Source organism: Rhipicephalus microplus, unplaced genomic scaffold, assembly GCF_043290135.1.
Source record: "Rhipicephalus microplus isolate Deutch F79 unplaced genomic scaffold, USDA_Rmic scaffold_14, whole genome shotgun sequence".
Classification (NCBI taxonomy): Eukaryota; Metazoa; Arthropoda; class Arachnida; order Ixodida; family Ixodidae; genus Rhipicephalus; species Rhipicephalus microplus.
Window position 1 is genome coordinate 20,932,840 of NW_027464587.1, and position 22,092 is coordinate 20,954,931.

Sequence of the window (22,092 nt, forward strand, 5' to 3'; positions counted from 1 at the left end):
TCCCTATGGCTAGCATTTTTGGATATCAAGGGAGCGTATGATAGCGTGGTTCAAGAGGACTTGTGGGGAATACTAGACACACTGGGTGTGGAAGATGGAGTCACTAATCTTTTGAAGGATATCTATAAAGGTACCAAGTTAATATAAAGTCTGAAAAACAAGTATCCAAGCCTGCAGATGTAAAACAGGGGCTTAGACAGGGGTGTCCCCTGTCACCCTTACTATTCATGATGTACCTACAAGGATTAGAGGCCAAATTAGAGGGAAGTGGTTTGGGCTTCAACCTCTGTTTCGTCAAACAAGGAAAACTCATTGAACAGGCACTACCACCATTGATGTACGCAGATGATATAGTGCTAATGGCCGACAACAAGGAAGATTCGCAGAGATTGGTGGAGATCTGCGGTAATGAGGGAGATAGGTTAGATTTCAGATTCAGTCAGGAAAAATAACCAGTCATGATTTTTAATGACAATGAAAGTAGTAAGCTTAGAATACAGGAGGTGACGCTAGAGATAACAGATAAATACAAATATCTGGGCGTATGGATAAGCAATGGGGCCGAGTACCTAAGGGAACACGAAATATATGTGTCGACTAAAGGTAACAGCAATGCAGTGGTAATGAAAAACAGGGCACTGTGGAATTACAATAGGTATGATGTTGTGAGAGGAATATGGAAAGGGGTCATGGTTCCTGGTCTGACGTTCGGCAATGCGGTCTTGTGCATGAGATAAGAAGTTCAAGCAAGATTAGAAATTAAGAAACGTGGAATAGGTAGGCTTGCCTTAGGAGCTCATGTGAATACACCAAATCAGGGAGTACAAAGTGATATGGGATGGACATCATTTGAGGGCAGGGAAGCTAGCAGCAAGATAAAATTTGAAATGCGATTGAGAGAAATGGTGTAGGAGCGTTGGGCTAGGAAGGCATTCAGCTACTTGTACAAGAATGTCGATACAAAATGGAGGAAACGAACCAGGAAGTTGACTGGTAAATACTCAGAAAACAGCAGGTGGCCAAACCAAAAAGAACTATCGGTTAAGAAGAAAGTGAAGGAAACGGAGACTGACATGTGGAAAATGGGCATGATTAAGAAGTCCGCACTAGAGATCTATCGAACTTTTAAGCAGGAAATCGCCAAGGAAAGGATCTATGATAATACTCGGGGTAGTTCTCTACTGTTTGAGGCAAGGACGGGAGTACTGCGTACCAAGGCATATCGGGCCAAATACGAAGGGGTAGACACAGTATGCAGTGCGTGTGGAGAGGAAGAAACTGCCGAACACTTGATAATGTTCTGTAAAGGGCTTCACCCTATAGTTCAGGATGATGGCGCAGAGTTTTTCAAAACACTGGGGTTTAGGGACAGAGAAGGCAAAATCAAGGAGGTTATACTAAATCTTCCGGAGTGGCGGTCCCGCATACCCGCCCATGTCTCGAAGTGAAGCCGCGGCGGCCATATTGCTCAGGGCAGAAGGAGGCGGCGCCTGTTTTGAAGCGCCGTGATGCTTGCCGTGCGCTTCGTTATTGCTACAAAAGCACCTGTTTAATATTTTTAGTAGGCGAACGAACGCGGAAAAGACTTTAATGCACATCTGCTTTAATTTTTCTTGGACACTTGGCGCTTCAAGCGTGTAAAAAAAAAAAAAAAGAACACGCCAGACCTGCAAGGAACGCGCAAAACAGTCACAGCGAAAGCTGGGAGAGTGGCCTTTCAGAGCCTTCTCTAAAAACTCTTTGGGATGCTACAAGGGCACTGCTGGGTACCCACAGTGCCATAAATAATCATAAATTTTCTGTAGTAGGCCAGCATTCACTATGCTATCCTTCGCCATTCTTTGGAGAATCGTACGCGGTATTCGCTACACACTTCTTTGAAGTTTAGTGCATCTTTTTATGCAGTGGCTGATGACGATGAAGAGAGAGAGATATATATAAAGATACAAGGAAAAGCAGGGAGGTTAACCAGACGCACATCCGGTTTGCTACCCTGCACTGGGGAAGGATAAAGGGGAGAAAAGAGGTTTCAGAAAGATGAGAAGGTACACACAATCACGAGCACACTCGGGGAGCATACACAGTTTACAGGCGGTCGCTCAGGTTTGTTGACTTAAGGTAAAGTAGCAGTGCTTTAGTTGCTTTCTGCGCAACTGAGGCAGATGCCCAAGGTCCTAGTATCTTCTGCACACAAAATGGTCCGGGGTCAAGTCGATTCAAAACCATCCGTAGCTGGCATCGCTGTGTGTCGTAGCAAGCGCAGCTGCACAGGACGTGTTCGATGGTCTCTTCATCTCCGCAGTAGTCGCATGTAGGAGTGTCTGCCATACCAACCCAAGTAACCACGGATATCCGTTAGGAATACGTCGGGACGTCCGTCTCGGATATTCCGGACATCCATCAGATATCCGCGGACGTACAATGTATGTCCAATGGACATACTGTGAATGTACAAAGGTAACAAATTTGTACGTTCGCTCGTCATCCGTCTTGAACAGCCGACACGGACATTAAAAGGACCATCAGGGGATATACTATACATATACACAGGTACATATATGTTCATAATAGATATGTATATTGATTTCTTATTCATTGTGCATAAATAATCTACCGCCTAATGGTCCTTTGAATGTCCATGCGGCCTGTCCGAGGCTGATGTTGAGTGAGCACAAATACCTAGCTATATATATATGTGTATGTGTGTGTGGTAATATCGAGGGTCCTTGAGGTTTTGTGCACTCTCGCAATTGATGCTTGAACGTCTTTCCCAAGAACCCTTTTGCTGCAGATTAAATATCAAAGCGCTAAAATTATTTCTGGTGCAATGCTAAATTAAAACAAGATTCATGGACACAAATAAGGTGACGACTAGGGATCCGGAGTGCCAATTACCAGCTGTTTATTGATGGTATAAGCTGGAAAAAACAATCATGCACAGCGACGTGAAAGAGTACAGCGAACTTTCATGCCACTGTGCATGCTTAGAAGCTTATTTGTTTTCAAGCTTTCACCATCGATAAAACAGAATAACATTTGTTTGGCAAACTTAGGCATCAACTTGACCAGGAACAAGTGCTAAAGCGTAAGAAGATTGGGCTCACACAAGGTCTCAGATGCAATAAAATGTTTATTATCATTAGGTCAAATCATGTACTCTAGTAATAATGAATAAATAAATTAAGCAAACACTAATTAAATCAAGTACGATGTTCAAGTTTAAGTGTGAACACAATGATGAGAATAGAAGCACAGCTCCACACAATTCTAGCAGTGAAGGTAATACAATGAAAGAAGTTAACTGTGATTATTTCATTTTGTAATACCAAAATTAAAACTTACAGGGTCATAAAGACACAAGCTTTGGTACAAACAAAAAATGTCAAGAACATTTAGCAAGAAATAAAAAAGGTTTAAGTTAAAAACTGACAAAATCCAGTATGATGCAAAACACCATTCCAATACAATACTGCAGAAAAGGCGACAAATATGACTGTTACAAAAATACCAAAACAAACATGAAATGGGAAATACCAAAAAAATGTATAAGACAAATTCACATCATGGAAAGCACAGGGCTCAATTCCATCACATGCTGAAAATGGATGACATAGTTTTATTGTTTATTAAGTACAATAAACATTAATCATACATAAAACTGTCATTCGCCCAGAAGCATTTTAGAGCTCTACATAGAACAATGCAATGGGACAATTAAGATACCTTTATGACATGGATATCTCTTAAACACTATGAACAGTCCTCACTTAGACATCAGTTTTAATTCAAGCACAACCAATACACCTCTTTATCTTTGGAGAATGTGAATGTTTATTGCACAATAGTGGTTGTTTCGTTTCACTGCTAGCACAATATGGTGACCAAATAACTGTCATATTAAAGGGGTAGTGCCACCATTTTTTTCGAAGGACAGTTTACTCTGCCCTACAAATCTCCTGTGTATAGAGATGGCTCGGAGAAAGTGTGAAGTACAGCAAATGCCGAGATAGATTATTTTGGAATTAAACCCAGAAGGGTGTCTTGAAGGGCCAGTTGATACACGATTTGCATGAGCGCATGACTCAAACTATGTACCTAAGAGACGACAAAAATTTATTGTCTTTCCTGTGCTGAGCAAAGCACCAGGAAATACTCAGCACAAGACAAAAAATTTCCACCATCCCTTACGCACGCGGTGCGAGCCATGCATTCAAGATCGTTAGCAAAGCAGGCGTAAGGCTTTCTCGGCAGCCTATGCGAAAAAGTAAAGTAACGCCAAAGAGCATGCGTGCATAAAGAAGCACAGGACACAGTACGAGGAATGCATTAACAATGTATTACGACATTCCGTTGTCATGTGGCTACACCTATGCTGGACAGACCAGTCAATGTTTGAACGATCACCTGAATGAGCACCCGTTCAATCTCAAGACTTCAACAAGCAGCACCTTAGCAGCCCATTGTTCCTCGTGCAGCTGCACCCAGCTCTTCCATAATTGAAAGATGCTTTCACGATATCGTAACAAGATCGAGTGCGAAATCAACGAAGCCTTCCATATTAGAAAGAAAGGACACGTGTGTCAGTGAGCCTCCACTTGCCCTCCTCGAAAAAGAGAACATGTTTCTGAGCTGTTAACTTTGGACATTTTGACTCGTGAGAGATTCATCTTGCTTTTCATCTTTATGAGCAAGTGTTGTAGTCCTATTTGTTTTTGCAGCTCTATATTTTCCCGTGTAATAAACACACACACAGTTGCTCCTCAGTTCCATTGTTCCTCAGTGTTGTGCGGTCATTCTTTCTTCGTCCCAATTTAGTGCCATTTTTCCCTCAGTACTAGTAAAGCCAATTTTCCCAAGGTGCACCTCGCGACATCGACACTAGCTTGACGTCAGGCTACAGTACTAATTCTGGCGACATCATACAGGATACTCGCCTGGCCATGGGAACATCACAATTTCTCGCTCCAGCATGTGAAGAGCTCATATCGCGACTTGAGAGTACAGTAGGAACCAAGACTAGTTTTTAATAACATGTTGTAATTACTTTTTCAGGGAGCACTTACACTTATTTTCTAGGATCAGCAGGGCTTGGCTTAACATTTAACGCAACGGTGGTATAGTGTCTAAGGTACTCAGCTGCTGACCCGCAGGTCGCGGGATAAAATCCCGGCTGTGGCTGCTGCATTTCCGATGGAAGCGGAAATGTACGCCCGTGTGCTCAGATTTGGGGGCATGTTAATGAATCCCAGGTGGTCGAAATTTCCGGAGCCCTCCACTACGGTGTCTCTCATAATCATATGGTGGTTTCGGGATGTTAAAGCCCACATATCATTTAACGCAAGAAAACAACAAATTAAAACTTTCATGTAACAACCACTTAAGGGGAACTCCGGCGTTTTTTCGATATTAACTGATTTCAATAAAACTTTAAACATGTGTTTTCATTGGTACCGTGATAATATGTGCCAAATTATGCACCCCAAGTCATTCAGTTTCTTGGAAAACAAATTTTAAAATTAGTAGCCGATTCTGCAATCACACTAGTAAACGCAGGCCACCCTGTGCATGTGACGTAAGGGCCTACTCTTTTTGGAAAACCCTGCATTCCCCAGCAGACAGATGCAACGTGCGCTTTCTTCTACAAGGTGACAACGCTAGCACAGTTCAGTTTTGTCAGCTGTATACAGCGTGTTCGTCATCATTGATGTCGGTCTTACAATATTGAGCAACAAGAAAATCGATTCGGGGCATGTCAGATGCTTCACGCGCCGGCGGGTCGAAATCAAAAAGCGATGCTTCTGCGCTGAGATAGTAGCTGCAATCATTGCTGAACTTGTCACTAGTAAGTTCAGACGCTCTGGCACAGCTTGCTTCTGCGTCGATATCGCCAACTTGCTTTTCGCGCATCACAAGAGGAATGTGAGCTATGTGTGCACCCTAGCAAGCCGTGGCGGGGTGTAGCCGATCTCGTGACGTCATCAGCGACGAATTCTCGAGGCGTCATCTGATACCCACCATGGATGACAGAGCAGCTTCCCATTTTGGTCTTTGTTTTGACTTGTCGCTTATTGCTTAATTAAAATTACTGACGAGTACCTGGGCAAAATTAACCACCTTAGCCTTTGCAGGATTGTCAATACTATTTGAAAACAGCATTATCTCAGTATGGTCGAAAATGCACCGGAGTTCCCCTTTAAGAAAACAAAGCATCTCTTCATAGCAAAGCGGTGTGTCAAAAACTGTTGAAGGGTAATCTATCCTAAATGCAATCAATTCTTCTTTTAGTGCCCTCAAGACAGATGAAGCAGTGGAATAGTAACAAATTTTCCGTGCCAGGGTAACCTAGCAACCTTGCGTACATTTCTTAATGGCCAACATTTAACACCAGAAAGCTGTGAAACCACAAAAACATCAATGGTGCCAGAAATAAATGGCTTCTCATACAAGTTTTCTTTTACTTTGAATTCACAGCCAATGATGCAGGGCACCTGCATACCTCTCAATCTTGCAAAACTCTCTACAATAATGACAGAAGAATCTATCATGCAGCAGTTGTTAGGAACCTCTACACTAAGCATGAAGCTATCAAATGTAGCCTGTTTGTACAAGGGTGGTTCACAGGCGTGTAGAAGGGGTACATCTGAATGTTCTTTTGAAAACTTAATTTTGTCAAAAGATGGAAGATCAGCTACCTCTCCATCTCGCTCCTTCAAGCGATTGTATAGTTGGGCAAGTGGAGTTCTGTGGCTTTTCAGAAGCCGCTTGAGGAACTGCATATTGTTCTCGAATGGAAATGCACTGAAAGTGTCCAGGGGTCTGTGCTTGCGTACATCATTTCCAAGATGTAATAAGCAGTGAATATTATAGGAAACCTGGTCACTTCCATACAACTGTGCAAAACCTTTTACAAAGTGCTGTAGAAGGGACTCTGCATAATCAAGATGCTGCTGGCACAGGCTGGCATTTGAAAGAATATAAGTTGCACAATGTAGTGCCATGAAGTTCCTGTAAAGAGAAGGAGCTAGAACAGGTCTGAGCACTAGAGGCCCGCTATACAGGAGGAGGAGCCTGAATTCTGTAGCTTTCCAGCGGTCAGCTTCAGATAAACTTCTTGGCTTGCGAGCAAATTCTTTCGGCACATATGGTGCTAACAACACATTAAGGTGAGAGAATTGTCTGCGCGTTGCAGGCCCAAGGCGTTATGTCTAAAGGACCACTTAGCCAAGCATTATGCAGCTTTTTCGCAATCCCCAAACACAACAGGTGCATATAGTCCAGTGGTGCAGAGGTCGCACAGTCTATGGGCAGTCATGTTAATACTGATGCGCCCCGGTGATGGTCAGAGTCAATCTGACGCCTGAAAGAATCATCCGTACGCAAAATGGATGACGTAGTAGGGAAGCTGAGTCGACTGTTTCTGTATGTACCCTCAGCTGTGCACTTAGGACACCCAGAATAACCTGTATGTCCTTTAATCTGAAACACAAATGATCGTGCTGGGGCATCCAAAACAAAACACTTCAAAGAAACATCAATTAGGTGCCCATGAATAATCATTCCTTGGGAAAGAAGCTGTTGCAGGTCACTGACAAGTTTGTTGAGAAACTCATTGGCTGAAGCAGGCTTTCCTGGGCCTGCGAAAATTCCAACTACAAAGGGTGGTATTCTTCGATCTTCACGGATCATGCACTGTATGGGCCACAACTGCATGGTGGAGCTTTTGGAAATTGGCAGCCCGTCAATGTTAAAGGCAAGAGAAACATGACTGCCTTCATAACGTGCTTTTGACAAAGCATTTTCGAGGCTTTTCTGTAGCCCAAAGTGGCAGTAATGTCCCGGTACCATTGAACTGACAACAGGTGCACGCTGTGTATCTCTAGGCGTGGCGAGAAGAGTATGAGCGTCGCTAGGCAGAGATGAAGAATCGAAAGTACTGACCTTGAGAATTTTTAGAAGAGCGGACAAAGCTGTATGAGTAACATTTTCTTTGATGGCCCAACTGCGCAGTGACACAACAAAATCTTTGTGCTTTGACAATGCATCAGTGGAAGATGAACAAACAGGTACCTCCGGGACTCCGCTTACAGGAGAAGGCACATCGCTGAGTTGCATTGGCGAGCCTTCGGGTTCAGTGTGCGATGCTCCCGTGGACAAACAGGGTGAACATTTTGTAGGCGATGTGTCCGTTGAGTCACTTTCGGTGACGCAAGGCGAACTGCCCTCAGGGGGCGCCGAGCTGCAGCAATCCGCCTGAGTAGCTGCTGATGTAGCCGCAGTGTTTTCGTCAGCCCCAGGCACGCAAATGCTCGCACACTCACTGGCACAGCATGTGTTACTGCATGCGCGTAGTGTACCACACGCACTACTGCATTGTTCGACGTTCCCGATTCCTTCAGACGTTGACGGCTGGCTGCCGGCTTGAAATCCGAAATCCCGAAATATTGCCTTTGTTTGCAATGACGCTTGCTTGCGCGTGTAAGACTTTTCCTTCGCTTGCATGCTGGCACCTGTGACGGAAACACATAGTAGTACTCATACGAAGTTCTGAAGTCTTTGACTGTATTCTTAATAAATGAATAAATGTAGCTGTCTTACCTCCGTAGCTGGGGAAGAAAATGCAATCGTATCTGAACTGGCCCTACAAGCACGCCGCCATTATCCACAGGACTAACAGAACAAATCCAGTGGCTTGGCTTGACTGGGCGATGGCTTGCCAAACGAAACTTTTTTTTTCTCCGCTGTTTGGATAGATCACCATCAATATAAACAACGTCGTTAAAGTAGCTTTATAATATTTAACAAATAGGCGGTGTACTACAACCATTTTTGATGATAATTATTATCAAATAACCTAAATTGGAAACGCCATTTTTGTGACTTGTTTCAGTTTTTGAGAGAGACATTTGCGACGCGGCAGCAGTGTCATCGCTAGCACCGTGTGTATCACCTTCCTCTGTGGTGTACCGCATGTAACTATTACATTTGTCGGGTTGTCGGGTTGCGCTCGCTCCGTGGCATTTATTTACCTAAAGTATTCTTACACGTGATTTGTAATAAACGTTCAGCAGTGAAAAGTTAGTCTATTCAGTGATAGATTGAGTGTATGGTTTCATTGTATATCTTTTGCTATAGTGGTCAACGGGATAAAAAAATTTAATTGATTTCATGAAACAATTATTTTTAAAACTGTTGGTCACTTTCGACTGACAAAAACTAGTAAGATAAGTGCACGATATACTACAAGCAATGCACAGTATACAACATAAATTATACGAGCACATATATTTTTAACCCTGACAAAAAGTGCACATGCCTTAAAAAACCCTGAACTAGATGCTATATTTTTTTACGTTTCAAAATAGGATTGATATGTGGGGTTAACGTCCCAAAACCATCATATGATTATGAGAGACACCTACGTATTGGTGCGTTCCGGAAATTTCTACCACCTGGGGTTCTTTAACGTGACCCAAATCTGAGCACACGGGCCGACATTTCTGCCTCCATCGGAAATGCAGTCGCCGCCGCCGGGATTTGATCCCGCGACCTTTACGTTTCAAATTACCGTCGCATTTAGTTCAGAATGCCGTGAAAATTAAAAAAAAACAATACCTCATCCTTGAAGGGCTTTCTGGTTTCCCCAGCGTGTGTGTTGGCCTGGGCATCGGCATGCGAGTCAGCTCATGCCATCCACGGAAACTGTCTGCTCACAGATACACACATTCGCCACTACTCCGGCCGCTATACAAGGAGATATGAGCTCTAGATCTGAAAGCAGATCACTTGTGGATCACCATACGCAATTAAAGCCCCACTATTATCACAAGATTTAGAAAATTTCTGATGACTGCGAGCATAGGATATGCTCATTCACTGCAGTACTCCAAAACTAATTTCAATTCTCATGTGTTCTTTGGGGCCCTTTGATGGATAGCCAGTGGACATTCGCAACTGGCTGTCCGACTGAAATCCTGTTCGGATATCCACCAGAAAGCCACCTAGTACATCCCGTCAATGGACCTTCCTTGTACGTCCAGCGAATGTCCGTGCTGTGTCCGCTCTGGATATCCGAATTTTTCGACCTTTGGATTCATAGCGGACAGCCGACGGATATCCGTGGTTACTTGGGAATGCGAAAGGAGTACACCTTTGTGAATGCAACACCCAACCAAAGGCGGCATAACAGTGTCGCATCGGAGCGGGAAAGTTGTGATGGTAGCTTTAGCTTGAGCGAAGGATCCAGTTCATAAAATTGACACCTTTGGAAGCTGGTAGACGACCAGAACGTGCGTGTGAGATCTCGAGCCAGCAGGTAAAGTTGTCTTGCTGCATCATTCCTTGCTAGATGAATCGGGACTACACGGGTTTCTTCATGGGCTGAGCGGGCTGCATCATCGGCTAATTGATTTCCGGTAATACCGATGAGGCAGCCATTGATATATAATATCATGCCCTCGTGCTAGAGCTTCATGATGGCAATGTCTTATTTCTTGTACCAGTTGGTCATGGCTCCTCCTACGCATGGCAGACTGCAAACTCTAAAGCGCTGCCTTCGAATCACAGAATATGACCCATTTTACTGGATGTTCTTGAACGAGATATTGTAAAGCAGCCCTTATAGCAGCAAGCTCTGATGCCGTAGATGTAGTCATATGCGACAACTTGATTGTCATTTCTGCAGCCGGAACTACAGCGGCACCTGATGAGCTGCTGGAGGAGACGGACCCATCAGTGAATATCTGCGTTCGGTCTAAGTACAACTCATGTAATAATAGCAGTGTTGCTTGCTTCAATGCTACTCTGGAGTGACTGCTTTTCTTTTTGATTCCCGGAATTTCTAGACGTACTTGCGGCTGGTCGAGGCACCACAAAGGTCATGCCGTTCTCGCAGCTGGCGTATATCCTGATGGAATGCTGTTTAGGTGCTTGGCTATGACGTCTGAAAACGTAGCACGTGGTCTTCCGGAAGGTAGAAGGGTCAAGTGGTGGTCGGGGACACGGCTAGCATGTCGAATGTGCGCTCTGAGGCAATCCACAACTATATATGTCCTGACCGGATGGTCTTTGGCAAGCATGATTGTGGCATAAGTAGAAGCGCATCGGGGCAGTCCTAGGCAGATACGCAGTGCCTGACCCTGCAAACTCTCCAATGAATGAGTATTCATGAAGAAATATGCGTGAAGTGGTTATGCACCACAGTTAATAGGTGATCAAGAACAATTTTTTTTAATGGATGAAAGCGTTGGACGACCAAGTCGTCACGAAATTCCCATTGTGTGACGCCTCGCTGTTCCTTGATGGTCTAAAATGCTTTATTACTCATATTAATGCGACTCGTTTCCAGACATTAAGCCTGCCTAAAACCAGTTTAGAAACAAGTTCCAAGCGCTGGCGCAGTGGCGCGGCTCAGTGGTAGAATGCTGGGTTGGCACGCAGCGGACCCGGGTTGGATTGTGTCATTGATATTCTTAACTTACCGAGTTTTTTTTTTTGTTCGATACTAATTACGAGTGGCGGCGGCGGCGGACACGGCTCTACGCATGACCCGTGTTCTGATCTCGTAACACCTTTCACTATAAAAAGAAAAAAAAAACGTACTCAGGGATATCACACAAACACACACACGCGCGCGCACACACGCGCGCACACACACACACACACACACACACACACACACACACACACACACACACACACACACACACACACACACACACACACACACATATATATATATATATATATATATATATATATATATATATATATATATATATATATATATATATATCCTACAAAAACATAGAGCCTGCAAAAAATTATTCTTAGCGTCATTGTGCCCCCGGACGCCAAAAGAAAATCTATGAATGCAGTCGCATAGTCGCTAAAATATGGAAGAATAAGCGAATGAGCGAAGCATGCATACTTAAACATCGAAAGCTGAGCCCAGTGTCCGCTTCACACGATTCGCGCAGCCAAATACTACCCAAGAGCCCAACATTGTCGCCTCAAAATGTGATCCCAGACATGTTCAGAAGCGTCTTGTTCAATTAGAGGCATGATACGCAACATTGCTAGCACTAAATCAACACGAAAGCCACGCACGCTAAAATGCGCCCATCCGTTTTCTGCCCTGATCAATATGGCGGTGTCGGCTTCAGCCGCGGAGCCTCTCCGCCACTCCAGAAGCTTTAATATAACCTCCTTGGGCAAAATAGACTTTAAGCGGGTAGACTTAACTAGAAAGAGGTTATCTGATTGGTGGCTAAAGTCAAGGCACGAGTGAAAATTAAACTCTTCACTGCAAGGTACGAATTTTCAATCTCTCTATTTAAAGAAAAATAAAAGCTAAATCTAATGGTTAGTTTGCTAAGTACTACGGCTAGGTGACGCTGGCCGCCGCCCAATCTAAAGGGTACAGCCACATCTATTCATCCATTCGTCCACTGCCAAGTACTACGTCAACAAAGAACTAAAAGTAACTAGTTTGAAATTTTGTTACGGCAGTATTGTTTTAATCAACAAGTCCTGAAAATCAGAAGGTGTTCCCGTTCAACACACGACCTGGACAACACTGGCACTTTCAAAACTAGCTCAACTGCGGCTACGTCAAAACTGCTACAAAAGTCAAACTGAAGTTGGTTTCGTTCTCGCACTTCCTCCGTGTTCTCGCATGTCTCTTGTCGGAGCAACACTGCGCTCATTCAGTTGTGAAACCTGTGAAACAGTCACTTCTAAAAACATCATTCTCGCCTCAGGAGGCACGACTTCAATGTGACAGCGATGGATAACCCTCGAGGCAGTGCCGACAATGTGGAGGCAAGTTCACGTTTCCTCGATAGTTTTTAACGAAAAATGCGTGGCCACTCACATCGTACTCGTTTATCGCAGGACTGCAGCTTGGACGGATTTGTGGAGAAGCATTTGGCACTCCTGGAACTGGAGCGACAAGAGGAAGTGGAACAAAATGCGTGAGTGGCAGCCGACCGGGCGATTTTCGATCGTGTCCTCCCGAGTGCGGTGCTTAGTTCAACCGCGTGCTTTTTTTTAGCAAGCTGCAGGATAAGTATTCGCTCAAGGAACTCCAGAGCAAGGGCCTCTGCATCACGAAGCTAGTTCTGGACTGCGCCCACACCGGCCTGTACGGACGGAGTGTCTGCAAATTTCGATCGTGTCACCATGGAGCGCCGCTGCCCTGCCACGGCTTTTCTAACGGTGGGACACTCGATTGTTTGCCGTATGACAGCCGCCATTTTTATGAAAGAGCGCACGCAGGCCCAGGTGGCACCGCGCAGTGGTGAGACTTGAAAAGAAGATGGTGTCGTTACTTTACGGCGTACACTCCCATAACTGACGCTTTATTTTTGACAGCTGACTCACCATTCATATGGGTATAGCGCACCACGACAAGGACACAAAAAGAGAGAGACACAGTGCTATCTTGCAACTAATGTTTTATTAGCGATCACACATGCTATTTGATCTATAATAGTAGATCGATGAGCCCTCCACTACGGCGTCTCTCATAATCATATGGTGGTTTTGGGACGTTAAACCCCACACATCAATCAACAGTAGATTGATGAAGCCCCCCCAAAAAAAAACATCATGTAAAGATACAGAGCTTTACATGATGTTTTCTTGGTTTCTCTACTGTTAATGTTAAATGGCTTTTGTGATCGCAAATAAAGTATTAGTTGCAAGCTGGCGCTGTGTGTATGTCTCTTTTGTGTCCTTGTCGTGACACGCTATAGACGCTCTTAGAAAAAGAGTGCTCCTAGCACTGCAGCAGACGATGCAAGCTGTGCGTCCCAGTGACACTGATGCGCATTTCTTGCAGCGGACACGGACACTCCTTGGGTTTTTGCAGGACGTGGACCGCATTGGGAGGGCACGCCGATGAGATCTCTTGCAGGCCGGATCCATGCATTGCCAGCCATAACAAGCCAAACTGCTTGTCCAACCCGCTGAAGGGTACAAAGTATTGCTCATTGTGCAGCGGAAGCAGCTCAGAAAGCTTATCGGAGAGTACTAGGAGCTCGTTCAAGCTAGAAAGCGGTGCGATTGCAGCGGATGATATGGAGAACTAGCCGCCAACACAAACATCACAGCATTCACGCATTTTGCGGCTCGCTTTCCATGCCCTCATGATGGCGCTAGCTATCCCACGCTCTTTTGCTAAGAGAAACTGACGAAAAGCTCACCGTCAGGTGGTGTATTTGTGAAAAGGGTCTATACCCATATGAATGGTGAACCCCAACCAACTATCCCGGCAACGTGCCTTAGCGAATTTGATAGGACATGCAAGCAAATTAAGATCGTTTTCGATCTGTCACCTTCACTGTTTTGAATTGTCCCTACTGCCGCAACATCAAGTGCTAAAAAAACTGCAAGAGGGGCTGCAGGCAAGAATAGCACTGCTCTCTGCCTCTATTTCTACATTTCGCCACTGCGTCGCGCCACATGCGCGGTTCGAATAATGTATGGACTTAGCTTCGAAGCTGTTCGCCATGTTCTCGTGTGTTCCCTTTCATAAAAATGACGCTACCTGTATGATCATGAAAGTTCCGCAGGAATAGCCTCACTAACACTAGATGCGCTTGAATGCAAGCTCTTAAAATGTTGAGCGCAGCACGTATACTAAACTCGCTAGGGTTGCAAATTGTGAACATTTTGTTTTAATTGCGGGTAAAATATGTCAAGAGCATATATATTTATATACGACAGATTTATACTTTGTGGTTTGTGGAATGTATTTTATCATTGCCCATCTATGCCCTTTACATAGCATAAGAATAGTGTGACAACTAGTTATCAGCTAGAGATTTTTTAATGAAATGTGTGCTGTATGTCACGGCTGATGTGCCTGTCAGCATGGCATGGTCACTGTACTGTCACTAGCTTCATGATGGCCGACATAAGAGTGCGGGCCAATTACTGCATACTGTAACTGTAAATCATTGTTCATCACTGCAATCAACATTTAGGCGAGTCGACCTCTTTTTGTCAGTTCTGGCAAAGACAAGTTTGCTTGTTGAAACACTGGCATAGCCAGGAATTTCTTTCAGAGGAGTCCCACCTGCTGAAGACTTGAACTGTTTCTGGAAAACACCTATTTCCATTGCTTATTTTTTCGGTGTAGCATCTTCCTTTATGAGAATTCCAGGGGGAGCCCTTCTTCCAGCTACAATCCTGCTATAGTGTCTAGCGATATTTCCTGTGCCTCGGCACTATAAGGGCTGTCGTGTGCTGGCGTCGCTTGGCGTAATGCTAGCAAAACCACGCATAGTGTGGCATTCCGGGAGAGCTGGGCTTGTTGGTTGTACTTGCTTAGAAAACAGCACAAAAGAAAGCAGAGGACTCACAGAAATAAAATACACACACAGTACTGACTCTGAACAATTTTCTTATTGTCAAAAAACAACGAAATTGTTCAAGTGTTCAAGATTGCGCAGTTGGGTGACAGCTGTTCCAGCACCCGTTCAATCGCACTATGGCCCAGAGGTGATTTGGCTTAGTTGGGCTGTAGGCAGCCTATCTGTGCTATATATATGTCCAGCTTCGGCAAGAGTCTGGCCTTCACCATTCCTGATAAAGGCCAGACTGATACGAAACTATGGGTGGAGCAGCTAGAAGGGAAAGGTTGCAGAGCGCCGTGCGTTTTCCTTGCTAGAGAGGGTCCCTCTGCGCGCTGATGCCGCTAGGGGTGCTGTGTGGGACAGCCGTCGTTGTCGCAAATTATGCAAAGAAAGCCTAGCGCTCGACAGCGTGGTGTCGTTTTCTTTTTTTCCCCGTGTTCACATGGTTTTCATTGCCCGTGGATCATACATTCTTGAGCAGTGTTGACAGTGCCCTATAAAATGATGAAGAAAGCTTAACATTTTTGCTTCATTCTTGACTGCAACTTTGGGTGCAGGTAGGGATTTGTCAGTGTTTTAAAAAGCTCGAATGATGCTCCATTTAATTCAGTACTTGAACTGAATAGCACATATTCGAAATTATGTGTGTTTTCTCGAACATTCACTACTGGTGGAAAAATACCAGAGGAGCAACACATATTAGCACGAGACAGCACCGCACTTACTTGTTTGCATTGGTGAAGTTTTATCTATAAGATTGCAACAAAGTACTTCCTTGAATTATGAATTAATGGCTGTATTTCACCGAATGCTTTAAAGAATTTCATTCGCTATCTCAGCCTATACAAGTTTGCCCCAGTTAACCTAACAATGGCATTTTTTGCCAGTTCATATTAATTCTAATGATGCTTTTATTAATGTTTCTGACTATTAATTCTGAATTAAGTATTGTTGAAGCATACAGCTGTTCTGAAAATTTTTTCTTACTATTCAAATAATATTCAATTCGTATTCAAATAATTCTCATTTATAATATTTCATTCCTATTCGATCCGGTTGTAAAACTCGCTATTTGCACAGCCCTATAGGTACTGGTCGTCGACAGAGAGAGAATCTGTTCTGAGTACTGGCGTGCAAAGGGCTGTTTGAGACGTGGGCTCATTGTGCGCTAGATGTGACCGTGAAGCATATTCTTTGCATCAATTGTAAACAATGCTAAGCAACAATACTGATCATTGGCCTAGTTGGTACTTGCTTAATGACATGTTTTGGCCGCTAATAACACACACACAAAGTAAAGAAACACTCAACAAAAAGCACTCAATGACAAGTGCTTGTCGTGGAGTGTTTTTTTTTACTTTGTGCATGTGTTATTTGCAGCCAAAGCATGTAATTATGCTAAGCAACTTGCCTCGACATCAAAAAAAAAATGGCACCCCAATTCTGCCGGCTGGTGCATTAGGACCATGATAGCCTCTCTTACCTGCGAGTCGGGGTGTACTACTTAATTCAGTTGCTTAAAAACAAGGTGACCATTCTTTTGGACATCTTGTGTCCACGCTGCCTGTTGCAGACATGCAGCAAAAGATTGGGCAAATGTCACAGGTCGGTTGCTCTGAGCATGTCATTATTTTAATGCGATCGGTTACACGCTTTTATTACTAAATTTGTTGCATTAATTTATAAGCGAAGTCAACCAAAATAAGCAACAAAAGAAAGCCACACGGGCTAGGCCCTGGGTTCTGTAGACTGCTTTTTATTGCACAGATCAAAGAAACTTTCTTTGTGTGCGAATTTGTTTTTTTTTTTCAAATAATAGTATTTTTTTTTCTGATAAAACAAACACATGATGCATTGACCAGCAGCCAGGGTATAGTAACAGGTCCAAAAGAGCTGGCAAGTTTTTTAACGATGTGAATAGGCACGGAATGTGACTTCAATAAGTGATAGTGATGCATAACTGCAATTAGCAAAATGGCAGGACAGAAGCAAAATAAAAAACAATGCTCAAATTAAGTGATATGCCCGACATGCCTCTAACAATATTACTAGCACGCAGTGCCGCTCGGTATGTAGCCTGCTGCATACTGAGAGCTCTATAAAAAAAAATAGATTTTCTTCAGAACGTTGGCACACGTAATGTTCATGGCGCATTACCACGATGATTACACGGTTGTTAGGTGAATTCTGTATTCTTTGATTTGTCATTTCTCTCATTTGTCAGATACTGCTCAAGTATATATTACACAATTCCAGCAAATAAATCTTTGTTGTTAGTCAGTGCTGCTGTCTGTCTCCTTCTTTTCTCGTCCCTCATTATTGGCGCTGCTTTTTATGTGAATCATGTACCACCTCACCCAAGCAACTACTTTAACTGCTGCATGGTAATGCATGTGAACGCTATTTTTCAAAGAAGGAGATCAACCCCTTATTATTATGATTGCACATGCTGAGAAAAACCGATTAGCGTTTGGAAGCAAAAAGTAGCGTGTGTTCCTTGAGGACAAGGAAGGCTGTGCTGCACAACACCTGCTCAATGTCACGCGTCCCTGCGTACAGTGCCCCTTGTGGCATCAGTGCACTTTGGGGACTGGTTTCCGCAGGCGCTTCTCACACCTCCCCATACCTTCCGTCCTACTAGGGATATGGTCCCTAGAATACTGGCTAGTCGACCATGCACGCAGCGTGTCATATCGGGAGGGGTTGATGCTTCCTGAGTCACCGGACAGGGGGCGCTGCACACTTTCCGAATGTTCGGCAATGCGGTCTTGTGCATGAGATCAGAAGTTCAAGCAAGATTAGAAATTAAGCAATGGGAATAAGTAGGCTTGCCTTAGAAGCTCACGGGAATACATCAAATCAGGGAGTACAAGGTGATATGGGATGGACATCATTTAAGGGCAGGGAAGCTAGCAGCAAGATAAAATTTGAGAAGTGATTGAGAGAAATGGGGGAGGAGCGTTGGGCTAGGCAGGTATTCAGCTACTTGTGCATGAAGAATGTCGATACAAAATGGAGGAAGCGAACCAGAAAACTGACTGGTAAATACTTAGAAAACAGCAGGTGGCCAAACCAAAAAGAACTATTGGTTAAGAAGAAAGTGAAGGAAACGGAGACTGACATGTGGAGAATGGGCATGATTAAGAAGTCCGCACTAGAGATCTATCGAACTTTTAAGCAGGAAATTGCCAAGGAAAGGATCTATGATAATACTCGGGGTACTTCTCTACTGTTTGAGGCCAGGACGGGAGTATTGCAAACGAAGACATATCGGGCCAAATACGAAGGGGTAGACACGGTATGCAGTGCATGTGGAGAGGAAGAAGAAACTGCCGAACACTTGATAATGGTTTGTAAAGGGCTTCACCCTATAGTTCAGGATGATGGCGCAGAGTTTTTCAAAGCACTGGGGTTTAGGGACAGGGAGGGCAAAATAGACTTTAAGCGGGTAGAATTAACTAGAGGGAGGTTATCTGATCGGTAGCTAAAGTCAAGGCACGAGTGAAAATTAAACCTTTCACTGCAAAGTACGAATCCTCAATCTCACTATTTAAAGGGAAAAAATATATAAATCTAGTTTTTTGGTTCATTAAGTATTACGGCTTGGTGGTGCTAGCCACCGCCCGATCTAAAGGGCACAGCCATATTCATCCATCCATCCATCCGTGTCACCCGCTCGTTGCTCTGGTCTGCTCGTTCCTTGTGTTGTGTGGTGGTGTCGCCACGTGGGCCTCATCATGTGTGTTTTCAAAACAGTGTGCGAAGCATGCTTTATGTGGTGGTGTGTGCGCCGTCTTTTGGAGCAAACGGAATGTCCACGTAAAAGCTTGAGAAGTGCGACAGCACGCATTTTGTACCAGGCTGTAACAGCGGCCACCGTTTGTGCTAGACAAAGTTCTCTCCTTTTCATGCACCAAAAGAGCCAGAGAGATCGCAGTGATAGGCGCAAAATATAAAACGTGATGACAAGATGCTGGACAAAGCGTGTCTTGTTTGCAAGAGGCAGTTTGAGCTTTCGTTCATCAAGTGTACAATCAAAACAGGTGGTCTGGGCAAAGGGGAAGATATTCTGAGGAACGTAGCTCTCTTTTCCTATGATGCTATGCTGACTGCTTTTCCTGTCACGCTCCAAAGTATTTGTCTAAGTTTTTGCCTCATAAAAAAACAGGAGTGCAACTATGCGAGAGGAGTCTCTTCAGCCTCGACCACCGCCTTCAGAATTCACGTTGTATTTCGACAATTGCATTTGATGTACCCTTAAAAAACTTTTAAAAATGTTGTAACTGTTCTTTAGGAGAACTTAGCGACATTTTTCAGCATAAATAGACTGCACAAGCAAAGTATTGCTACTTTGTCGATTTTATTACACGGGTAAAATTGCCTGCACTAACCTGATTGATATGTGGGGTTTAAAGTCCCAAAACCACCATATGATTGTGAGAGACGACGTAGTGGAAGGCTCCGTAAATTTCAACCACCTGGGGTTCTTTAACGTGCACCCAAATCTGAGCACACGGGCCTACAAAATTTCTGCCTCTATCGGAAATGCAGCCGCCGCAGCCGGGATTTGATCCTGCGACCTGCAAGTCAGCAGCCGAGTACCTTAGCCACTAGACCACCGCGACGGGGCTTCCTTCACTAACCTGTGCAGAGCATGCACAGCATATTACTTGTCAAATAGTGAAGGTCGACATTATTCTATGGCTGTGTTTGTTTGTGAAGTTATTGAACAACAGGAGCGTGGTGAAAAAAAAAATAGAGCAGCTAAATGAGCATTTGAAAAGAGGAGATGTAGATAATTTGCTACCTGTGCAAATGACATTATAGTTATTTGCTTTTACAACCACTTTTGATCCAGCTTTCTATCGTTTTTTGTTCGTGCAGATAAAATTTTGTGGAAAAAAAAATTAAAGGAAAACTAGTTACTTGAGTTGGTCCTGAAGCACTCGAGGAGCAATCTACGCAGTGTCATTCCTTGCATGCCTCAGTAAAGCAGGCATTCACGAGCAAAAGCGTGTGAGAACGTGTTGATTGAAGAAATTAGCAATTGTAATATACATGCACAAGTATACTGCAGTTAAAAATATCGCAAAAAAGTTATAAAGTTAAACTACGTTTGGGAAGTAAAAACAGCGCACAAATATAAACAAGGACAGAGGAAGAGACGACACCGTCGTCTCTTTCTCTGTCCTTGTCTATATTTGTGCGCTGTTTTTACTTCCCAAGCATGAACCTCCAACTAACCAAACTTTCGCTATTAAACTACAAGCCTGTGCTTCGGCGACACGCAGCTGGTTGGTTAGCTGAGCGCCACTCCCCAACATGAGGAGTGCTCGAAGCGCCACCAACGGGTGCGTTTGGCTAGCACACTACGACTGGTTTTAAACTCAAAGTTGGTTGAGCATGCGCTGGAGCACGAGAACCGACTGGCTGGAGGACACAATCCGTGCGTGTTTGTTGCAATAGAAAACAACAAAAGCTTCGGGCTACGAAAACAATTCGCTGTGCATTTTGCGCGCCAATACAAGCAAAACCGCCATGCGAAATTTTCGCTGTTATAACTTCTGTGACTTTTTTCTCCCGTGTAATGAACCCTCCTCAAAACTGGCGTCGGTTTTTATGAAAAAAAGTTGGGTTCATTAGGTGAGCACGGTAGATTCAAATAATAGTCATAGGTTATGTCAGTGCATTCCAGTCGCTGGTTCACAGAAAAAAAGGACATCTAAAAAAAATCTGTTTTGCTTTTTATTTTCATTTTTTAGTTTGTACACGTAGTCAAGGAATGAGTAAATGTCATCATCATCATCATCGTCAGCCTGACTATGCCCACTGGGCGACAAAGGCCTCTCCCACCAGTCAACTCAGACCTGTGCTTGCTGTTGCACAGGTTTGAGTTGACTGATGGGAGAGGCCTTTATTCCCGCAAACATCCTGATTTCTAGATAGGCTTCATAATTGGATAAGTTTCAGTGCGATTTTGATGAAGATCATGGGAGACTGTGTGTCTGTGTTCTGTGTGTCTCCTAAGGTCGTCCAGCCAGTTACCCGTATTGACCATCGGTTATCCTGTCTACGGGCTACATGTCTAGCCCATGCCCATTTCTTCTTCTTGATTTCAACTATGATATCCTTAACTCGGGTTTGTTCCCTGATCCACTCTGCTCTCTACTTGTCTTTTAAGGTTACACATATCATTTTCCTTTCTATCGCTCGCTGCGTGGTCCTCAATTTAAGCTGAACCCTCTTTGTAAGTCTCCAGGTTTCTGCTCCGTAGCTAAGTACCGGCAAGATGCAGCTGTTATATACCTTCCTCTGGAGGGATAGTGGCAATCTACGTGTCATGATTTGAGAGTGCTTGCCGAATGTGCTCCACCTCTTTCTTATTCTTCTAGTTACCTCAATTTTGTGGTTCGGCTCCATGGTTATTACCGATCCTAAGTAGATGAAGTATTTTACAACTTGAAGTACACTATTACCTATCTCGAAATGCTGTTCTCTTTTGAGGTTGTTGTACATCACTTTAGTTTTCTGCAGATTAATTTTCAGACCTACTTTTCTGTTTTCCGTGTCCAGTTCACTAATCATGAACTGTAATACGTCCCATGAGGTTCTCATCAAGGCAGCGTCATCAGCGAAGCTCAGATTACTAAGGTACTCTCTATTAACTCTTACCCTTAGTTGTTCCTATTTTAGGCCTCTGAAAACCTTTTGTAAGCGCATGTTAAATAGCATT

The 22,092-nt window shown here is 43.9% G+C and overlaps 1 protein-coding gene and 1 long non-coding RNA gene across 2 annotated transcripts in view; one reads left to right on the plus strand and one right to left on the minus strand.

Annotated features, from left to right (window-relative positions):
* Positions 1-3,112: 3,112 nt before the first annotated feature.
* On the minus strand, positions 3,113-8,657 carry LOC142784510 (uncharacterized). The gene is made up of 2 exons (XR_012888656.1): positions 8,596-8,657; positions 3,113-8,507 (listed from the first exon to the last, which is right to left on the minus strand). It is a non-coding gene; the product is annotated as an uncharacterized LOC142784510 (long non-coding RNA).
* Positions 8,658-12,484: 3,827 nt separating this feature from the next.
* LOC119181230 (DNA-binding protein SMUBP-2) overlaps positions 12,485-22,092 on the plus strand; it is a 195,806-nt gene continuing 186,198 nt past the window's right edge. Inside the window, exons 1-3 of the mRNA XM_037432411.2 lie at positions 12,485-12,819; positions 12,892-12,971; positions 13,052-13,215. Of these exons, the coding sequence (XP_037288308.1) occupies positions 12,784-12,819; positions 12,892-12,971; positions 13,052-13,215 (280 nt within the window). The 5' untranslated portion in view covers positions 12,485-12,783. The remainder of the gene's footprint in view (positions 12,820-12,891; positions 12,972-13,051; positions 13,216-22,092) is intronic.